This window comes from Miscanthus floridulus, chromosome 2 (assembly GCF_019320115.1).
Source record: "Miscanthus floridulus cultivar M001 chromosome 2, ASM1932011v1, whole genome shotgun sequence".
NCBI classification, from domain to species: Eukaryota; Viridiplantae; Streptophyta; class Magnoliopsida; order Poales; family Poaceae; genus Miscanthus; species Miscanthus floridulus.
In genome coordinates this window covers 141,945,511-141,967,455 of record NC_089581.1, presented here as the reverse complement: position 1 = coordinate 141,967,455, position 21,945 = coordinate 141,945,511, and the positions used below count along the sequence as shown (strand labels likewise).

The 21,945-nt window shown below is 43.8% G+C and overlaps 2 protein-coding genes across 2 annotated transcripts; one reads left to right on the top strand and one right to left on the bottom strand.

The window, feature by feature from the left end:
- Positions 1-565: 565 nt before the first annotated feature.
- LOC136539915 (putative F-box protein PP2-B12) lies at positions 566-2,503 on the top strand. The gene is made up of 3 exons (XM_066531899.1): positions 566-874; positions 1,039-1,157; positions 1,875-2,503. Exons 1-3 carry the CDS (start codon positions 602-604, stop codon positions 2,365-2,367), a joined length of 885 nt encoding a protein of 294 aa, XP_066387996.1. The 5' UTR covers positions 566-601; the 3' UTR covers positions 2,368-2,503.
- Positions 2,504-3,342: 839 nt separating this feature from the next.
- On the bottom strand, positions 3,343-21,090 carry LOC136537183 (protein STRICTOSIDINE SYNTHASE-LIKE 10-like). The gene is made up of 4 exons (XM_066529237.1): positions 21,067-21,090; positions 20,874-20,985; positions 4,926-4,932; positions 3,343-4,138 (listed from the first exon to the last, which is right to left on the bottom strand). The coding sequence occupies exons 1-4, from the start codon at positions 21,088-21,090 to the stop codon at positions 3,343-3,345; spliced, it is 939 nt and encodes a 312-aa protein (XP_066385334.1).
- Positions 21,091-21,945: the final 855 nt, after the last annotated feature.

The following is a 21,945-nucleotide window of genomic DNA, read 5'->3' as shown; positions in this document are numbered from 1 at the left end:
AGATACCCAGGTCTGGTGTCATGGCGAATTGCTCTTCAGCATTAAGATCTTGCGAGTGCCTTGGGATCCTGGTGGTACCGAAATTTTCCATCGGCTTGGGGACAGATTACCTTTTACCTTACTACTACTGTTCATCTTCCTCCCAGCTTCTCTCAATCCCTCTGTTCCGACCTCCCTCTTCCCTGAGGTCTTATACCCTGCTACTTGAATCGAGTTATCTGTGAGTAATCCATTCGGGGTTGCTAACAGTCTGCGGTACGGTCACCGCATTTGGTCTTTGTGGCACGAGCGAACAAGCTTCGGACGGAAGGCTTTACTTTTTTCTTTTCCTTTCCTTTTTCCAAGTTTTATTCATTTATTATGCAACGTGTTTCCAGATTGTGTGCACCTAGCAGCGCACGAGGTGCAACGGAATTCGTTTTCTAGCTCGCAAGCACAGTGACATCAACCTCATGCAGTGACAGTGCCCTGAGATCGATCAGCAGGCATATATTAGTTACACATGCTTGGTCATTTCAGTCACCACGGCACAAAGCAGCAAGCATATATACGGCCATACGACAAAGCAGGAAGCAACTAGCCATACGGCGGCGAATCGGCGATGGCCGGAAATCGTCAGGAGGTGACCAAGGTGGGAGACCTCCCGGAGGTCTGCCTGGCGCACGCCATCGCGCTCACCTCCCCGCGTGACGCCTGCCGCTGCGCCGCGGTGTCCCCGGCCTTCCGTGCCGCCGCGGACTCCGACCACGTCTGGCGCCGCTTCCTCCCGCAGGGACCGGCGGTGGCGACCAACAAGTCGACGACCAGCAAGGACGCCTACCTCCGCCTCTGCGACACCGGCGCTGTGCTCGTCGACGGCCAAGGCAACGCCATGGTAATCATCATCTCATACAAATGAAAGGCCGCACCGGCACCGCCGCTTGCAGCTTCCGTTCACTTCATTCCCATGGTTAATCGATCACAATTCACACGTGCTGAACTGGATGGATATGATGATGTCGTGTGGCTGGTTGCCCGATCGACGTTGTGCGTGTGCAGAGAATGTGGCTGGACAAGACGAGCGGCGCCAAGTGCTACCTGCTGTCAGCGATGGCGCTGAGCCTGCCATGGGACGACGGCGAGTTCAGCTGGACATGGACGCCCCACCCGCTCTCCAGGTTCTTCCTTCCTTCTCACCAGTCACGAGCATCCCTCGCTTGATCTCCTCCCTATATATGTCTAGCCAAATTCAATTCAGACTCTGTTGCATGTTTCATGTTTGTTTGGGAGGATCTATAAGGAACACAGGCATAAAACCAAACCAAAATGAGGGGCCTGTTTGGAACGCAGGAATTTCACAGGAATCTCACAGGAATTTCAAAGAAATCAGTTCAATTTTATAGAAAAAACGCACGAACAAGAATTTTTTCCCGCAATCCAAACAGGCCCCTAAAATTATCCTCTGCAGGGGCGAGTCCCCTCCTCCATCGACTGTCATGAGGTCATTGTACGGCAGGTACACGCGTAGTGCTGATGTGGCTACGTCGCCTAACCCTGTAGAAATTACTGAAACCGTGTAGAAATTACGGGCAACGCAGAGCAAACGCAACTACCGCGCTACAATAACACAAGTGGTAGACACGCACGGCACGGGTCTGCACAGGTCAACTTCCAGGATGGACGGTTACTAGTTTGTAGTCTTGCACTAAGCTCTCGATAGTCCCGTACACCTGAGCTGCTGGTTAAATTTCAAGATGCTGTTGGTAAAAACAATTCAATATGTACAAATTTTCTCCTCGTGTTCGCTCGACGATGTTGACATCAGTGTCGTCTCCTCTTTGCATCTGCTATCAGACCATAAAAAAAATTATAATATCGTTTCTTTAATTTTTCAGGTTCCGGGACGTGGCCGAGCTGGTCGAGTGCACATCGTTGGACATCTACGGCCGGCTCCCGGTCGCCGAGCTGACGCTGGCAACCTCCTACGCCGCGTACCTGGTCTACGGCCTGGCGGACGGGCACCGCGGCCTGAGCTTCCCGGACCAGGAGACGACGGTGGCGCTGGCCTCCGGCTCCGGCCGCGTGGGGGCGGGGGCGGCGCCGCGCCACGCCGTGTGCCTCCATCCCGACGAGGCCGAGGCGCGCAAGTTCAGGGCCGTCTCCCGCGGCACCGGCGCCGAGGAGACGAGGCCGCCGAGGCTGCGGGAGGACGGGTGGTCGGAGATGGAGATGGGGCGGCTGCGCACGCCCGGCGACGACGGCGAGCAGGAGACCGCGGTCGCGGGCGAGGAGGAGGTGGTGGTGAGCTTCGAGGTGGGGTGGTACCCGAAGCGCGGGCTCATTATCGAAGGCGTCGAGTTTAGGCCCGTCTACTTATTTGGGCCTTAACGTTCCCTTCGTATACGCGTAGCCGCCTTCCGCGGTTGTAGTTTGGCACCTGTGCTGTGACACTGATTGCTCTGCACTTTCTGTTTGGCAGCTGCTTTTCGGCAAATTTTCGTCATGTCTCGAGTTCGTATTTCTAATTTTCAGCGCCATTTTTAAGATGTACATTTTGCAAAATCAGATATTTTTAGAACAATTCTAGTGTTATCTCTATACTTTCCTTCAAATCAGTGAGATAAGACTAACTAGCCAAAAGACGACATTGACAAACTGAAAATAGTATACTACTAGAAGCTTTTTTTTCTCTCTCAGAACAATTATTGCATTAAGAGAGTATTACTTAGAAACCATTTACAACAAAGTAGAGCCAAAGAATGTTCCAGACTAATTAGTTGCATCTCCAAATTAGTTTAGTTAGCCCTAGTCGTCCAAAACAGTTTGACAGAAAATATACATATTTCATCTCGTTTTTTTTTCAACAATAACACAGTATATCATGGACTAACGACCGATCTCCAACAACTACAACCTTTTGTTGAAACTTTATTAAAAAATAGTTTGTGTGGTTGTTGGTAAGATTGCATATTCAGGTGTATTTCTTGGTAACATCGATGAAAAATTTATTTATAGTAGAGCAACAATTATGCATGACACACCGCAGATATAATATTTGGATTATGTTAATATTGTCCTCTATGGTCTATGCTATGGATTAACTTGGACATAATACAAAAGCAAATAAACCCAGATAACACATGAAATTCCCGCTTATATTTAAACTCTAAAATCTTAAACAAGTTTGTACATAAGATCGAGGCACACCCTCCGCTTCAAATATAACAATAATGATGACGTTTACTTAAATGGAGTGCAGTCTAACTAAAGCTAGCAGTACCTTCTAATCTTAATACTGGGTATTCCTTTAAAAAAACTAGGGTGCATTATTGCCCCTACAATCTAATTTAGCGGTGTAGTAATCTAAACTAGGCCCACGTACTCCAATTCTACCGATCCTAACCACAACCGTCCATCCTTCTCGGCAACGTCGCTCAGGGTCACATCCTTGGCCACCGTCAGCTCCTCCACCGCCGTGCCGTCTACACCGAGACAAACGCCAACTAGATGCTTTGCTGGAGGCGCCGTCGTGTCGAGCCACGCCTTCTCTTGGTTCAGCGCCACCCAGTAGCCACCCCTGGCGTCGCGCCTTACGTTGTCGGGGTAGCCAGGCAGGTCCGCGAGGAGCTCATACTGGCCGGCCTTGGGGCCCTTGAGCCCGTACCTGAACGCATGGCATGGCACGGTGTGTGCCACCACCACATGCGTCCTGTCGCTGCTGACCGCCACACCGTTGGGGTACGGCAGGTCGGCCTTGAGCACGGTGACCTGCTTCGTCTGCGCATCGTACTTGAGCTGCCACCCAGTCGCGTCGGCGTTCATCATGATCTCGGTGCTGAACCTGCGCGGGTAGGTGGCGCTGCTGTCGGTGAAGTACACGTCGCCGGTGGTCTGGTCGACGTCGAGCCTGTTAACGAAGTGGAATGGTGCACTGTCCACCTGGGTCGCCAGCACCTGGGCCTCGCCGCCGCTAGGCCCGACCTTCATGAGCCCCATGTACGTGTCGGCGATGTAGAGATCGTCGGTCATGGCGTAGAACTGTAGCCCAAGCGGGCGGCCACACATGCTCTCCGTCTGCTCCAGCGGCAGCATGGACGCCGTGCACAGCGGGATCTTCCGGTAGTTTGTGCTGTGGGCGAACGTGGTCCAGCCGAGGTGGCTGCCACCCTGATAGAAAATAGGACCTCTAGGATCATAGTTCAGAGGATAAACTTGATTTAGATAGGAGACTTGGTGATGTACCTCGCCATGTGCAGTCACGGCCACGGCGCCACCGCGACATGACCACTAGAGTCGTAGTAGGGGAAGCTGTGCAGGTGGGTACTGTGGCTGTGGCGAAGGCGATGACGTTTTCCGTCGCTCATAGCGCCCCTCTCGATCGGTCTAGGGTTAGGAACTTCGGGGTGGGACTGGCGGCTACCGGTGACCTCATGTCTTGTGCCCCAGCCCCCACCGTCCTTTTATGGCGCTGCAAGACGGGGGCCCATCAGCTAGGAGAACCGGCTGAGCGCCCCCGATCAAGGCGTGGATCAAGGGCCCAATTAGCCGTTGGGCCAACTGGTGGAGATCATCCTAATATTCTTTCCCTTGATCTCACCTTATTACTTAAACCCAACTTACTTTATCTTTTTCCCATTCCATCAGAGATCGGTGCATAGAGCGTGCCACATCATCACGGTCAGTTGCCACTAGATTAAACAACTACAATACACCTCTCTGTTTTAAAATAGATTCTCAACTAGGCCCTCAGTATTAAGAAATTATAGGCTTTCCCATAAACCCATATTGACTGTGTGTTCTCTGAACGCACTGGGTGGTTAGCCTTTGGTAAGTGGATCCGTAAGTACTTGCTTGGTACTCATATGCTCAATGCTTTTAAAATGATTCTGGATTTTCTCCTTTACAACATATAACTCAATGTCAATGTGTTTGGCAGCACATTTGACCTGTTGTCTTATGAGTTAACTACTTTAAATGGTTATTGTTGTTGACTACCATTGTTAAATTTGGGTACTAATTCCCTTAACCTCTTTTTGCCTGTTCCTTAAGCCTCATATCAAGCTATATTATGGTATGCATCACTGATGACACCACAGCTGTTTCTTTGGAGCCTTTTCACAATAATACTCTAACTGCGAGTGTTAGCAACTACTATGAATTTCACTGCACATCTCGCCTAGACCTAACATTTGTACCCTCAACTATTTGAAAGTACTTGTTCTTTCTTACTCAACATGAGACCTATGATACTTTGTAAAATTGCAAGACATTCTCAACTCCATTACAGTGATCTATATCTAGACTGGACTTCTACCAAAATATCCCAGATATGTAAACTATGTCAGGGTAAGTTCTTACTTATATTTGTACACTCATCAAGCTTTCAACAGCTGAAGCATATGGAACCATGTTTATTTGATCGATCTCATATCGGTTCCTGGAACACTTAAAGTTCCCAAATCTATTACCCTTGACTATACGAGCAGGTGTAGGTTTACTCGCATGCATACTTTATTTTTTTAGAATCTTTTCTAAGTATGCCTTTGCGATAGTCCTAATCCCCATTTTTTTCTATCTCGGTGAATTTCGATTCCTAGAACCAATGACGCTTCACCAAGATCATTCACATTAAAATTTGAGGACAAAACTTCTTCTCCAATGATAGATTAACATCACTACTAGTGAGTAGAATGTCATCTATTCACTGGATATGGAAAATAAATTTTCCCTTCTTGAACTTCACATAAACGCCATTGTCCTTCTCATTTTCTTTAAAACCCAAACTTTCTCAATGTTTCATCAACTTCAAATACTATTGTCTTGTGACTTGTTTTAACCCATAAATGGATTTCTACAGGCGGCATCCCATACGTTCTTTTTCTTCCACGACAAAACCTTTGGGTTATGCCATGTAAATGTTTTCATACAAATCCCCGTTGAGGAATGACGTCTTTATATCCATCTGATGTATCTCTAAATTGTAATGTGCCAATAACACCATTTTGATTCTAAAGAATCCTTGCATAAAACTAGAGAGAAAACTCTCATCGTAATCTATTCATCCTCTTTGCGTAAAGCTTTTTGCTACAAGTCATGCTTTATATCTTTCTACATTCCCTTTGGAGTCACATTTTGTCTTGTAGACCCATTTACAGTCTATTGTTTTGGTTCCATTAGGAATTTCTTTGAAGTCCCAAATAACGTTGGTATTAATCGAATTCATTTTAACTTCCATAGCTTCTTGCCATTTAGACGAGTAAACGCTTCTCATGGCTTTTTCAAATGAGCTGGGATCACCCTCCATTTGAATTGATTCACTAACATAGACTTCATAGTTATCAGAAAAAACGGGTTTACTAATTCTTTTGAGACCTTATGGGGCCTTAGCTACTGGCACTTTCATATGGGGCTGTTGTTGCTCTTCATTGCTAAGAGACAATAGATTCTCCAGGCTCCTATATTACAAGATCCTTGGTTGCATTATTCATCTTCTTCAAAGAGCCAACAACAGGTGTTGTATAAGTTATACAACATCGACAGGTATTGAGAAATTCATTGTTTTTGAATCACTGAAGTGGGCACGCAGTCCCGCTTCTCTTCAAGTCATAGATCTCTACATACCATGCTCCCCCAGATCATCCCATCTTCTAAAAAAGATAGTGTACCTTCAAATTTCTTGTTTGGGTTTTGAAAGGACCTAAGATGCCGCCTAGAGGGGGGTGAATAGGCATTTCTGAAAATTAACACCTTTAAATGCGGAAACAATTAGAAAATGGAGGAAACTCCAAAGTAAGAGTAATACCACCCCTCATAAGTTAGCCATAGAGTAAACAAGGTATAAATAATATATCTAGAAGCTACAACCCTGCAACACAAAGTTAGATAGAGAATAAATATTTTTAGTACTGAGCTTTAATATCAGACGTGTCCGGTATGAATACCGGACGTGTCCGGTATACACATTTCTGCATATCAGCCCTGAACTTGCTCCTTTCGATTTCTATCTTCAAACCAAACTGTAGGCACCTATTAGAGATCACAATATACACAGAGAGCCTGCACAAGAGCTGGAGCAACACAAATATCAAATGGAATGCGAATTGAGACACGATATTTGTTTTACCGAAGTTCGGACTCGTTCGAGTCCTACTCTCCGTTGAGGGGGCTACGGGTGACCCAGCGAAGGTCGGCTCTAGAGGGTACCACAAAGGTCACTCTAGTCAGAGTCTTTTGTAACTCCTTTTCCTCCTTCCACTAGTTGATTCGGAGGCGGCAGAATCGAGCGTTACAAACTTTTCGAGGCACACCACAATCTCTTAGGTGCTCTCCGGTGACGCCTAGCCGTCTAGGACCAAAGAGTCCAAGAGTAACAAATGTGAATCACGAAGTAGACAATATGCACAAGTGCTCGAGTGGTGGCTATCTCTCTTTTTCAAATTCTCTCTTAACCCATAAATGGATTTTGCTATTTGGATCACACACTCACTAAGAGAGGGTTTGAGAGAGTTGGCAAGGCTAAAAAATATGTATAGAAACCAGTAGAATCAACAGCCTCCAATGGTGGAGGCTTCGAGGTATTTATAGCCCCCTTGAAAAAACTAGTCGTTTTATAGCTGTTGTCATACCATGCATACCGGACACGTCCGGTATGACTTATACTGCCCCAACAGTAACTAAGTAACAGTGATAATGTGAGGCGTTGGAACTCCCGATGAATGCTAGAACTCCTGACCCTCAGCATATTTGAAAACCATGTAACTGAGTTAAAGTATGTGAGGTGTCGGAACTCCTGACTCATGCCGGAACTTCCGACCGTCGGAACTTCCGACCGTCGGAACTCCCGACTTACATCAGAACTCTCGACTCTCAAGGCATTTGAAAACTAGTCGTTGGCCTCTGGTCGTCCATGACCACCAAAGTGAACTCTCTAAGTCAGTTAAAGCGCGAGACGTCAGAACTCCCGACCATTGTCGGAACTCCCGACTTATGTCGAAACTCCTGACGAACCAACCAGAGAACAATAATTTTACCATTGTTGGACAAATACTGGACACGTCCGGTATTGTCGGACCAACAAGAAATCAGTTAGCTCTTTTATCTCTCAAATACTCAAAACTCATATGGGTTGGCTTAAGCACTTATGAAACATTATCTATCAACATGATGCATCCCTCTTAATAGTACGACATACCTATTAAACTCAAGATTAAAGGAAAAACGAATTTATACCGCTTGAGTTGACCTCTTTTGAATTAATGTCGTCTCTTTCAATCTTCATCAAGTAAGGGTGCTAACATGTTGATATTGATCTTGTCACTTGAGCATAGCCATCTTGAGAACAAGACTTGATTCCATTCATCAAATGTGAATAACTCCAAATGCATCAAGTCACTTCAAACACTTTGTCCAATATAGATTTGATCCTCCACATCAGTATGACCATCGTAGCTTGATTAGTACCTCAACTAAATGCAAGTACTTCCTTCTTCACCCTAGATAGGTTCTTCGGCCGCCAAGCCATCGCTTGCCCTTCACCCTTGCTTAGTACCTCAAAGCCTTTCCTTGCTATCTTCACCAACTCAAGCCATCAAGTCACATCTTGTGTTGAATCAACCATTCATTTGTATTGTTATCTTTTTTTATTTCAATTTAGCGAGCTTCAAATATGAGACCATTCCATATGCAATCCCTCATGTCTCATTAATTAATTCTTACGAGCTTGTTTTCACATAGTACATGGAAATCCCACAATAAATAAGCCTTTACATGAATTCCATTTGCATTTTTGTCTTATGCTTGAACTAGATTGTTTATACAACAACACATCATTTTGGCTTTCATTAAGTACCTGTGAGATAACCTATTACCTGTCCACACTTAGCAAATAGGTTAGACCTTTAATCATGTTGTCATTCAATCATCCAAAACCCACTCAAGGGCTAGATGCACTTTCAATCTCCCCCTTTTTGGTGATTGATGACAACTTGATTAAAACTTACAAAAGAATATAAACATTTAAGCTTTTGGGTTCAATGATTTATGAGAGGCTCCCCCTTAATATGTGCTTATGATTAGAATTCATAAAATAACCTCAAATGTCAATTGCACATACTAAAACATATAGAAGACTCCCCCTAAATCATTACATCCATGAGGTGCATGTGTGACAAAGTAAAACCGTGATGCATATGACAAGATATATCACACAAAAATAAATATAAAGGCATCACATCAAATATTTTCATTCTAGCATGCATGGTCCTTATGAAAATAAATACAACACATGTATGTCACACATAGCACTCATTTCATATTTTCTCAAGTCCACAAGCCACTAATATATAAATAAAGATCATGTCTCAAGAGATACATAGATAAAGCATAAGTAAGTCTCATCTCTCACATGATACAATCTATCTCAAACTTCAGATAGATCAATGAAGCTCAAAAACTGAAATGAAGCTCAAGAAACTATAGCCTGCAATACATGTCTTTAGGTACAAAGATAAGCAAATGAAACAAGTATCCCTGAAGCTTTAATCAGTCTCTCTCCCCCTTTGTCATCTATCACCACAAAGGTCCAACAATGACAAACTAAGGACAAAGGGGTTGCAAGCTGTCTCTAAAAGCTATGATCACTCATCATCATCTTCATCTCTACCAGCATCCTCATCATCTGAGCATGTAGCACCGGCTGGACGAGAACCACCCGCACCAGACGGGTCATAGAAACTACCTGTGAGGTCACTCCACCAGTCTGAAGCATACTCGTCTGTAGTACTAGGATGTGGCTGAGAGTAAGTAGGCACCCGAGCCTGTAGTGGTAAAGTGTCAGGGTGCTCTAGAGCCTGCTGCTGCTGCTACTGTCACTGAAGGAACTCAGCAAACTCTGCATCATACCTGCCCTGCTATTGCTCCTCAGTCTTAGGCTCACTAGCTACCTCATCTGATAGTGGAGACCTAGGAGGATCAAGCTCAAGTCTAGAAGCAATCTGCTTCAAAGTCCGAGTATCCTTCCTCCTAGCCTCCCTCTCCTTTAGCTGGCAGGTCCGTATGTCCTTGCACAACCCAAAGATAGCACTAAACATCTTGCGAATAGGAGAAGGAGGACTACAGCGACATGAAGAAGAATGTGAAGGAGCATGTGGTAGAGGAGAAGCTCATCCAGCTGCACCACCACCTACAGGAGCATCTACCTCTGGTGCTACTGCTGCTCCTCCTGGTCCTACTAGAGGTACCCCAACCTCAGTCAAATTTGCAACAATCTTTAGGGCCTTATGTACCTTGTCATACTCAAAGGTATGCCCTGTGACCTGCTCAATCATGTGCATGATGTAGGGAGCAAAACCATAGCCCTTGAGGGGCCTCTCGCCAACACTCCTGATCTTGCACCATATGAAATCAAAGACGCTAAAAGGTCATGCATCAGGTGCCATCCTATGGAGTAGGTTCCTGGAGTAATCTGCAATGTTTCCCTTATCTCCACCATTACAATCAATGGTCTTCCTAAACATCCTGTCTAGGTATCTGTAAGTAGGGTGAAGACCTAGAACCTTCCCCACTGCTCCTCTCTCACCCCCTGGTGGGTACATATAGGCAAGCTGCTCTGGAAGCAACACCTGCTCTATGTGGATCCTATCTTTTTGAAGATCATCATCTGAAACACCTGCTCTATGTGGATCCTATCTTTCTGAAGATCATCATCTGAGAAGCCAAGTAGAGCTGCAAAAGCATCATAATCAACACTGTACCACTGGACCTCAAGCATCCAGTGCATACACCTCTTATCCTCCTCAACATACAAGGTGGCGTAGAACTGAGCTACCACCTCTATGTTCTAGTCATGCTGGAACTCCATAATCTCATAAACCCATGTATGCTCACAAATGGTAATAGCGTGATCAATGGAGGCCTTCTGCAAATCTCTGACATACTACCAGTCAATCCACTGAGACCTGGCAATCACTGGGTTCCTGGCGAGGATCACACTGGTGTAGAAGTCCATATGAAAGGCTATCTGAAATCGATGATCAAACTGAATCCTCGACAAGCCCCTTGGATCAATTCTTCTTTCATGTCTGGCCCTTCTGGTCATGCCTTTCCCTCAATAGTCAACTCTAGAAACATAAGAGGGTACACTGGGTGGATGTGGCTCAAGTAAACCATAGTGCATACCCTAACCTGGTTGGTGCTAAGCTAGAGGTACTGCCTGCTCCTCCTCAATCTCTTGCTCATCATCTAAGCTACCACCATCTGAACCTCTGTCAGTGCTCTTCCTCTTTCTTGTACTGGGCTCCACTCTATACTCCTCTATATCTATGTTAGAGGAAGAACTGTTGTCTCCCTCTATGCATTATGGAGCACCTCTAGTAGCCCTAGAGAGTCCTCTGCTGCTTCCCTGCTCCTACTGACTATATCTGGGATGCATTTCCTATCTTGCCTTCTTGTATTTCTCCAAAGCTGGACAATGCCTATGCTTAGACCTAGGCTCCTGTCTTCCACTCATAGCTGCTATCCTATATCTAAATATTTGCAAGGAATTTTAGATACATGCCCAAACGATAGCTTATTTTAGTTGGTATATAGAAATAAGAATAATTGTCCCATGCTTTGTAATCACCTCAACCAAACTAGGTCAAAAGGTTCACAAAACATAATAGACAATTAAACTTAGTCCTAAGAATCAACCACTGAGAAGATTGAAATAAGGGAGCAAAATCTGCCCTACTGTCCTATACCGGACACGTCCGATATGCAGTATGAGCGGACAACAACCCTAATCGGGGTCCTTGGCTCAATCTTTAACCAATCCAATCCAAACTCTAGGCATTGCTTCTAGATAGATAATGTAGTATCTCTACCGAAGGGATTTCAAGATCATGCCCTAACCGCTTAGATCAGATGAGGTCTGGGATTAGGGTACCTTGAGAGAGTGAATGAAGATACGTTTGGAAATCCAAGTCCTAGAGCCTTCAATCTTGATGCAAATCTTCTCTGATCCAATCTCCCTCTCTTCCTTTTCATGGTGGAAACTTGAAATCACCAATGAAGGTCGAGGAGAGGCGGCTGGGTTGGCTAGAAGATAAAAAACCTAACTTGGCCGAAGGGGTACCGGCTATTTTTATAATCCCGCTCATACTGTACCGGACATGTCTGGTATTTGCAGGATGGCTGTTCTTTTTCCAAATTTTTATTCACTTAATTCCAATCCCCTTCTCTATCATTTCTTGATCCAAAAACATGTATGTCCTTGATCCAAATAAGGTGTAAATACTTTTCTTATCCAAATGTCATGAGTATCACTTCTCTTTTCCAAATATTTGGCATATATAGATTTTGATTACTTGAGAGAGATATTGTGAGACATAGTAGATTGTGGACTTAAGAAAGCCATGTCATGTGTAATTAGCCAATCACACAATCAAGGGGAGCTATAATTATCACATGACAAGGCTAGGTCACAAAGACCAAGATTCAAATAGTTTTTCAAATTCACACCACCTACACATGCTAGTTATGGGTTTTGAAAAACATCTCTCCTATGTCACACAAATGCACATTCTAACATATAAAGGGCCTTAGATGCACTTACAATGCATGTATGTAAAGACATACATTTGCCTTGAGCCCACAAGAATACCACTAAGAAGATACATAGCATGACAATCTTTATGTTGACCTTAATTGCCAAATAATCATGCTAGATACATTTTCATTCAAAGGACAACAAAGAATGCTAGATAAATTTGTTAGTCCACAAAGGTGCAAAATAGAAACTGAGCTCCCTCTAAATAAGTGCTTTAAGTAATTTGAATGACTTTCAACTAGCACTTTATTCTATTAAGAATATGGGAGTCAATTTTCTATTTTGAACCATAACCAAATAATTTGCCATATTTAAATTTGAGTTCAAGAGATGCTCACAATCCACTTAGATTTGATAAACTATAAGCTTCTGAGTAAATTGAGGATATATGAAAATATATGGATCAAAGACTTAGTTGTAATCCTATTAGTGTTCTGGTTCCTGCAATACCGGACACATCCGGAATACGCAAAACAAAAACACTTGCTTTCTATCCCTATCCATATCGGACACGTCCGATAGTAATACCAGACACGTCCGATAGGTGCAGGACATAAGCAAATAACCCGCTGCTTGTGATTCTTTATTTTAGTGATAGTATTTATTTTATGCCCTGCATCTCAACAAATAAATTGCTCCACTAGAGAGCCATTAAAAGCATCATATGGTAAAATAAAATACTTTTCAATTAGCCACTTTCAATATTTCACAAATATGCCTATTTGTGAACTATTGAACACAAAATGAACAAGGTGGCTATCCTATAAGGTTTAGGTACTTGTTACCAATGGTGAGGATGAAATATATGATATATTTATTGAATTATCTTTGGGTCAACCATATAAGAGATTATGATAAGAATTGGTTGATAGATTAAGTGAATATTATCAAATTGCTTGCTCAACCACCCCGAAGCATTCATCTCTTCACCAAGTACCTACATCATTAACCTAAGCACACTTTGGTACCCAACTCTTGTTGGATCCTTTTCGGTTAGTCAACAAGTGCTTAGGCACCCAAATGGCTTTAGCACTAGTTTGTGGTGAACACATCACCTTGCTAGTGCTAACTCCATTTGTGGTCTTCCTAAGCTTATCATTATAACCAAATGTGTTCGGCTTAGGAGCGTTACCATTTGGGCATTCATAGCTTAGATGCCCCTTTCTTCTACAAGCATAGTATATGCGACCTTTGTTTGCTCTATGTTTGCTTTGCTTGTATGGACATCTATCAACCTTGTGGCCCATCTCATTGCATCCATAGCATCTTCTTGTTGCAACTTGGGCTTCCTTTCTTGCCTCTTTGTACATTTGGCATTTCTTGGTAGGATGCCCTAATTTCTTGCTCATGAGACAAGTGCTTTGTCCATCACTTTTCTTTTGGTTGGCCAACTTGTTTGAGGCCTTTTGTTTGGCCACTTCACACTTGTTGGCCCAACTCTTATGTGGACACATGGCCCACTCATGTCCATATAATCCACAACCATAGCATAACCTTTTTCCATATTTCTTGCTCTTGGTTGTGTTGGCCTTACTTGAAATGTGATTCTTTTGTTGGGTTTTGGAGGAAGCAAGATTTGAACCCTTCTCAAGCTTCTTCACCATGTTATCACGGTTATCTTGAGAAGGTTGTGCTTTCTCCTTACCCTTCAACCGAATCACATCTTTCTTTAATCTTTTCACCTCTTCTTTGAGCTCTATGTTTTCTATGAGATTTAGCTCAATCGAAGATTGGCTTGCTTGAGGAGCACACTCATTAGTACAAGAAATATTTAATTGAGATGGTGTACTAGTGAGTGAATGTGTAAGAGGTTGAGAAAATTTTGCTGATGTCATCACAACCTCATGAGCTACCTCAAGCATGATGCTTGATTCTACTACTTCCTCATGAGAGCACTTTAGATGAACATAGTTTGCTTGTAGCACATTATACTTGCTTGATAGTTTATCTAGCCTTGCCTTGAGCTCAAAGTTTTCCTTCTCTAGTTGTGAAACACTAGAAGAGGAGTTAGTAACTAAAGCATGCTCAATTAATAATTTTTCATACCTTTCACTTAGAGCCTTTAGTTCTTCCATCTTAGAGATGAGAAACAATTCTTGCTTTTGAAGTGATTGCTCTTGCTTCTCAATCTCTTCTTCAAGCTCATCATTCTTTTCAACTATCTTCATGATGATGAACTTGTCTTTGCGGTTGAGATGATCAAGGTTGTAGTTGTCTTCAACTTCAACATCACTCTTATCTTGATCATCTACTTGTGCTTTCTCCTTTTCTTGATCTTTCTTGTTACTCCTTTTCTTGCTTTTCTTGGCCATGAGACACAAGTGATGAGTATCATGAGATACTAAGATTGACTCATCACTTGGTCGCCACCAGGCTTGAGCATTGTTGTAAACAGCTGCTTGTTGTTCTACTGCCTCGGTAGGCAGACAGCAAGTCATGCGTTGCTTGCACTTCTTGCTTCGGCTCGGCGCTCTTGAGGTCTTGTGAGGCTTCTTCGCTGTATGAAGACACAATGGACATACTTTCCATTGACTCGATCTCAAGTGCAACATCACATTTGGATTTTTTGTATAAATCAAAAAGTCTAGTCCAAATGAGATGAGCACTCTCTGGAGGTGGTTGTCCATTGAAGATTGCCTCATCTTGAACCTCTACACTTAATGTACTCAAAATGATATTAATAGCTTGAGCATTGAGTTGCACACATATCTCTTCCTCTTTTGACAATTTTTTGTAGTTGCTTCAATTAACTATAGGAAGAGTTATGCTTGCATCCACAATATGCTCAACAAGAGGACTAATATACCTAAAAGCATTGAGTACATGAATTGACCAAGGTAGAAAGTTTGAACCATCATTTTGGAGAAGCACTGGCTCCAACTCAATAGGCGTCGACATCCTTTTCTCATGGCGGTGAAGCTTTAGATGAGAACCTCACTCTGATACCAATTGAAAGGACCTAGGATGCCACCTAGTTGGGGGTGAATAGGCGTTTCTGAAAATTAACACCTTTAAATGCGGAAACAATTAGAAAAGAGAGTTTCTAAATTGGAAACTCCAAATTAAGAGTAATACCACCCCTCACAAGTTAGCCACAAAGTAAACATGGTATAAATAATATATCTAGAAGCTACAACCCTGCAACACAAAGTTAGAACAGAGAATAAATATTTTTAGTACTGAGCTTTAATACCGGACATGTCCGGTATGAATACTAGACGTGTCCGGTATACATGATTTCTACAGATCAGCCCCAAACTTGCTCCTTTCGATTTCTATCTTCAAACCAAACTACAGGAACCTACTAGAGATCACAATATACACAGAGAGCCTGCACAAGAGCTGGAGCAACACAAATATTAAATGAAATATGAATTGAGACACGATATTTGTTTTACCGAAGTTTGGACTCGTTCGAGTCCTACTCTACATTGAGGGGGCTGCGGGCGACCCAGCAAAGGTCAGCCCTAGAGGGTACCATGAAGGTCACTCTAGCCGGAGTCTTTTCCAACTCCTTTTCCTCCTTCCACTAGTTGATTCCGAGGCGGCGGAATCGACCGTTACAAACTTTTCGAGGCACACCACAATCTCTCGGGTGATCTCCAGCGACGCCTAGCCGTCTAGGACTAAAGAGTCCAAGAGTAATAAATGCGAACCACGAAGTAGACAATATGCATAAGTGCTCAAGTGGTGGCTATCTCTCTTTTTAAAATTCTCTCTTAACCATAAATGGATTTTGCTATTTGGATCACACACTCACTAAGAGAGGGTTTGGGAGAGTTGGCAAGGCTAAAAAATGTGTATAGAAACCAGCAGAATTAGCTGCCTCTAAAGGTGGAGGCTTGGGGTATTTATAGCCTCCGTGGAAAAATTAGCCGTTTTATAGCCGTTGCCATACTGGACTGCATACTGGACACGTCCGGTATGACTTATACTGCCCCAACGGTAACTAAGTTATAGTGACAATGTGAGGCGTCAGAACTCCCGATGAATGCTGGAACTCCTGACTGTCGGAACTCCCAACCCTTAGCATATTTGAAAACCATGTAACTGAGTTAAAGTATGTGAGGTGTCGGAACTCCCGACTCATGCCAGAACTTTTGATCGTCGGAACTCCCAACTTACGTCGGAACTCCTAACTCTCAAGGCATTTGAAAACTAGCCGTTGGCCTCTGGTCGTCCATACCAGACATGTCCGGTATGAATACCGGGCATGTCCGGTATGACCACCACAATGAACTCTCCAAGCCAGTTAAAGCGCGAGACGTCGGAACTCTCAACCATTGCCAGAACTCCCGACCGTCGGAACTCCTGACTTATGTCAGAACTCCAGATGAACCAACCCAAGAACAACAATTTTACCATTTTTGGGCAAATACCAGACACGTCCGGTATTGCCGGACCAGCAAGAAATCAGTTAGCTCTTTTGTCTCTCAAATACTCAAAACTCACATGGGTTGGCTTAAGCACTTATGAAACATTATCTATCAACATGATGCATCTCTATTAATAGTACGACATACCTATTAAACTCAAGATTAAAGGAAAAACAAATTTATACCGCTTGAGTTGACCTCTTTTGAATTAATGTCATCTCTTTCAATCTTCAAGTAAGGGTGCCAACATGTTGATATTGATCTTGTCACTTGAGCATAGCCATCTTGAGCACATGACTTGATTCCATTCATCAAATATGAATAACTCCAAATGCATCAAGTCACTTCAAACACTTTGTCCAATATAGATTTGATCCTCCACATCAATATGACCATCGTAGCTTGATTAGTACCTCAACTAAATGCAAGTACTTCCTTCTTTACCATAGCTAGGTTTTTTGGCCACCAAGCCGTCGCTTGCTCTTCATCCTTGCTTAGTACCTCGAAGCCTTTCCTTGCTATCTTCACCAACTCAAGCCATCAAGTCACATCTTGTGTTGAATCAACTATTCATTTGTATTGTTATCTTTTTTATTTCAATTTAGCAAGCTTCAAATATGAGACCATTCCATATGCAATCCCTCATATCTCATTAATTAATTCTTACAAGCTTGCTTTCACACAGTACATAGAAATCCCACAATAAATAAGTCTTTGTACGAATTCCATTTGCATTGTTGTCTTGTGCTTGAACTAGATTGTTTATACAACAACACATCATTTTGGCTTTCATTAAGTACCTATGAGATAACCTATTACCTATCCACACTTAGCAAACGGGTTAGACCTTTAATCACGGTGTCATTCAATCATCCAAAACCCACTCAAGGGCTAGATGCACTTTTAGGTTTCATCTGTTAAAACCTCATATGACGCTTTAAGCACCGCCTTTATATCTTTGAGGCTGACTACGCTACCTTTCTATCAGAACTTTAAAAAGTCTAGGAATTTAGCTATTTCTCTGCTTAGGGGTATCGTTATTATGACCGTTGTACTCCTCCGACGGTCACATTTATCTTAATTAATTTTTATCTCACTCTTAATGAAGAGTATCTTTCTTAATTGATCTTTATCTCACTCTTAATGAAGAGTATCTTTCTTAATTGATCTTACTATTCTCCTCCTCAAAATATGGCATAAACTTTACTGTCATAATTTTGAGAACTATCTAGGAAAACTGTGACCGAGGAGACACTTACTACTTACTTCATTCACATGATTACGTCATGAAAACAAAGTTATTTCTTGATCCGTATAGGAGTACACTTTCTTCATTCTACTTCAAGAACTCATCGAGGTCTTTTATTAACTGTACTTTTGTAAGTCACACTTACATCTTTTTCTTATCTTTTGATTAGTATTGGCCATGATGGTGCATTTCTATTGTGCCATGGTTAATACTAGGATAGTATAAGAGCTACCCAAACTTCTCTTGCTATGCGGGATTAAAAAACATATGTCATCACAAAACTTCTCCCGCCATGCAGGATTGACTAGCATAAGTACTATGCCAAACTTTTCCACATGCGGGATACATTTATACGAAAACTTAGTCACGACAACTAAAACATTTACTTATACTTTATTTTATAATTAAATCTTCCTGTTGATACCAATTTAATCAGAAAATTGTAAGCTAACAAAAAGCTATTCTGAACTAGCTTGACTCAAGTCTTTTTATTTACATACCCTAGCATTGCAGCCCGTTGGCATGCAGCCGAGAGATCTTGTCGGTTAAAAAATAAAATATACAAGATGCTTCTGTATCAATTCTACATCACTGTTGGGTAAAAAATAGAATTAATACATAAAACTGATAAATTAACTTGAAAGACATATAACTACTCTTCAAAATTAATTTTTTCTGTTGTTTCAAATTTAATTAGAAGATAATCAACATCATTGCAGTGGAAACACGATAATAAAACACATTCTTTTAGTTCAGGAGCATTTCTTGGTCTTTATCTACTCTCTGAAAAATTGACCACGTTGGTGTAATTTTTTTCCAGAGATTTAAACTTTAAACTTAAACTCATTATAATATTGTTATCATCAACGTTGATCCGAAGATAACAATACCATAATTTAACATAAACAAATTGGACTACTCCTCTAATTTAATTAGAGGATAAACATAATCATTATTTACTAAATATAACTTCTCTTCAAATTAAATTCTTCCATTGGTTTGAATTTAATTAGAAAATAATCAACATTAAACTTTACAACAGAAACATGAAAAACTAATTTATCTATATTTTAGAAGCATTTTACTATACTCATCTACTCTCTGAAAAAATAATCCCGTTGGTTCAAATTTTAACAGAGATTTAACATCAAAACTTGACAAAATTCATCAAAATGTGCTTCTGAAATTAATAAAACTCAAAAGCAGACTGTTACGTTGCATTTTACCCCGAAGGCCTAGCTCACGCGACACGACCCATTCTTGCGCTTGTTCCCACGGCCGCCCAGCGGCAAATCCGGCCTGTGACCGAGCCGCGTGCACCGCGCTGTCATGCGCCCAGGCCAAGCCCAAAGAGGCCCGTGGCCTACTTCAAGTACAATGCGCGCCCGCGTACCAGGCCCTAACCTGGGCCTGGGCAATGATTTCGCTCACCCGCTAGGGCCTCATTCAGCCCGGTCGCGTCCCCGTTGTCGATCGTCATCCGACGGTCGCCCGCACTTCTCGCACGAAACAAAAATGGCGCCGCGCCGCTCCCTCAAAACCCTAACTCATTCTGTTCTTTCTCTCCCCCATGTCCTCTCCTTAGCGCCGCGCCGGCTGACTATCTCTCCTTTCTCACCCAACAACATGGCGGTCGGATATGGCGGCACCGCCATGGGTCCCCTCGCCGGTGCGCGCGCCCACCATAGGGTGAGCGCACCACCATCGAGTGATCTAGCGATGGTGCCCTAAGCACGTGTGCATGGCTCCCTAAAACCCTAGAGCTCATTCTTTCCTCTGCTTCTCTCTCTTTGTCGTGCTGCACACCACTGCCACCGTAGTAGACTACTTCGGGACGAGCACGACGAAAGAGATGGCGCCACCGTGGCACCCCTCGCCGGCGCATGCGTGTGGCCAGAGTCGCGTGCGATGCCATCAAGCGACACTGTGGTGGTGCCCTTTGGGCGTCAAACGGTGCCACGGTGGTGCCCTTTGGGGCCCGCACAATGGCAGATCTCTTCCCGCATGACGGCGATGGTGACAATAGTAAGGAGACTAGGTAGGTTCTTCCTCCCCTTCTCTGTCTGTTTCCCTGCTCTAGGGTTTGGGTTAGGTGGATTCTTCTTGCGCCCATGACGGCTTGAGGTGCGTTTCCCGTGCGACGTCGAGGCGATGGCCGACGGTGGTGATCTAGGGTTAGGGTTTGGGAATCTATCAACTCCTTCTAATTTCTTTTGACTTTTGTACCCTAATCTAGATCTACACACTAGAACCATTGCTCTGATACCATTAATAGAAAATATGGCCTATAGGATCGTAGATCAGGGGATAAACTTGACTTAGATGGGAGACTTGGTGATGTACCTCGCCATGCACAGTCACACCCACAGCAACACCATGACATGGCCACTAGAGTCATAGTAGGGGAAGCCACGCAGGCGCAGTGCTGTGGTGGCGGTGAAGGCAATGGCGCTTCCCGTCACTCACAGCGCCCCTCTTGATTGGTCTAGGGTTAGGAACTTCGGGTGGGGCTGGTGGCTACCGGTGACCTCATGTCTTGTGCCCTAGCCCCCACCATCCTTTTTATGGCGCTGCGCGATAGGGGCCCATCAGCCAGGAGAACTAGCTGAGCACCCTCGATCAGGGCGTGGATCAAGGGCTCAATTGGTTATTGGGCCAACTGGTGGAGATCATCCTAACATACCCCACTTGAGGACGTGGCCATTGGAGACACCGGCATAGGGGCCTCGGCCGCTGCGGTCGAAGGAGAGGCTCTCGGCGTCGGTGACACCGTCGGGCAGCGGTAGGTGGAAGCTCTAGTGCGTGGGTGTGATCTTGATCGGCTCGGTGGGGCAGAACGATGCCGGGAGCAGAAGCGTGAAGGTGATGGTGAGTACAAGCGACGGCACAATGCACCCCATCTCGATTACGTTATCATTTGGCCGATGGAGCTGGACAACTTTCAACTTTATTTTGATGATGATGAGACAGCGTGGCGAGGAGGTGCCATTTTATTGGCCTAGGCACGAGGCGACCATGCTGGACTCGGATGTGATGGGGCCTTGCATGGCTGTTGGTGTTGCGGTCTAGAGTCTGTCCTTGTTTTCCTTTTCTAGGGTCCGATCGATGTGTTGTCCAAGTTCACCTTGGCTCTGATTGTTTGGTCGCTATCCGGTTCGACTCGCCCGGTGCTCCATTTTTTCAGTTTTGTTTTCTAAATTTTGCTCCACTCCTGTTGGTACGACCGTACGAGTAGAGCATCACCCCAAGGCTCAAGTAGTTGTTCATGCATAGTGCGCCTAGACCACTGAACTTGGCACAAAATTCCACATCGTAAAACTCATTGATCAAATGAAAGGCCAGATCAAGTTCCTTAGTAAGTTCTCTTTGCCTAGAAATGACCCAATTCCATTTCTACGGTCGTTCATCGTATTTGTTCCGAGCGAATGATCCGACTGGGCTTCCCTTTCCCTTTCCCGTCCGCCATTACCTTTCCTTTTCTATCTATTGCACGTGATGAGAGCGTGAGCTAGCGGTCGCCGCTGAAAATTTTATTCTAAAATATTTCCCCCACCTCACCTTCCCCTTCCACGCGAGGACTCAGATTTGGTGCCTTTCCTCTAGCAAGGCATGGCATACCTTTTGGCCCTCTATCCACCGTTGAAAGAGAATCTGATGGCTCTCATAAATTTTTAGCACATCTTTTAGCTTTTCCCAATGGAAATGGGCGGGAGCGGCTACGGGAGCGGCAACTCATCTACGCGCGCATTGCGCTT

What these genes read in the sequence shown, in the direction of transcription:
- LOC136537183 (XM_066529237.1), bottom strand. Translation starts at nt 21,090, where the DNA reads ATGGGGTGCATTGTGCCGTCGCTT. An exon ending in GGTGCATTGTGCCGTCGCTT is followed by an intron (nt 20,986 to 21,066) that starts GTACTCACCATC and finishes CCCACGCACTAG; the next exon opens with AGCTTCCACCTACCGCTGCC.
- LOC136539915 (XM_066531899.1), top strand. Translation starts at nt 602, where the DNA reads ATGGCCGGAAATCGTCAGGAGGTGACCAAGGTGGGAGACCTCCCGGAG. An exon ending in ACGGCCAAGGCAACGCCATG is followed by an intron (nt 875 to 1,038) that starts GTAATCATCATC and finishes GTGCGTGTGCAG; the next exon opens with AGAATGTGGCTGGACAAGAC. An exon ending in ACGCCCCACCCGCTCTCCAG is followed by an intron (nt 1,158 to 1,874) that starts GTTCTTCCTTCC and finishes TTAATTTTTCAG; the next exon opens with GTTCCGGGACGTGGCCGAGC.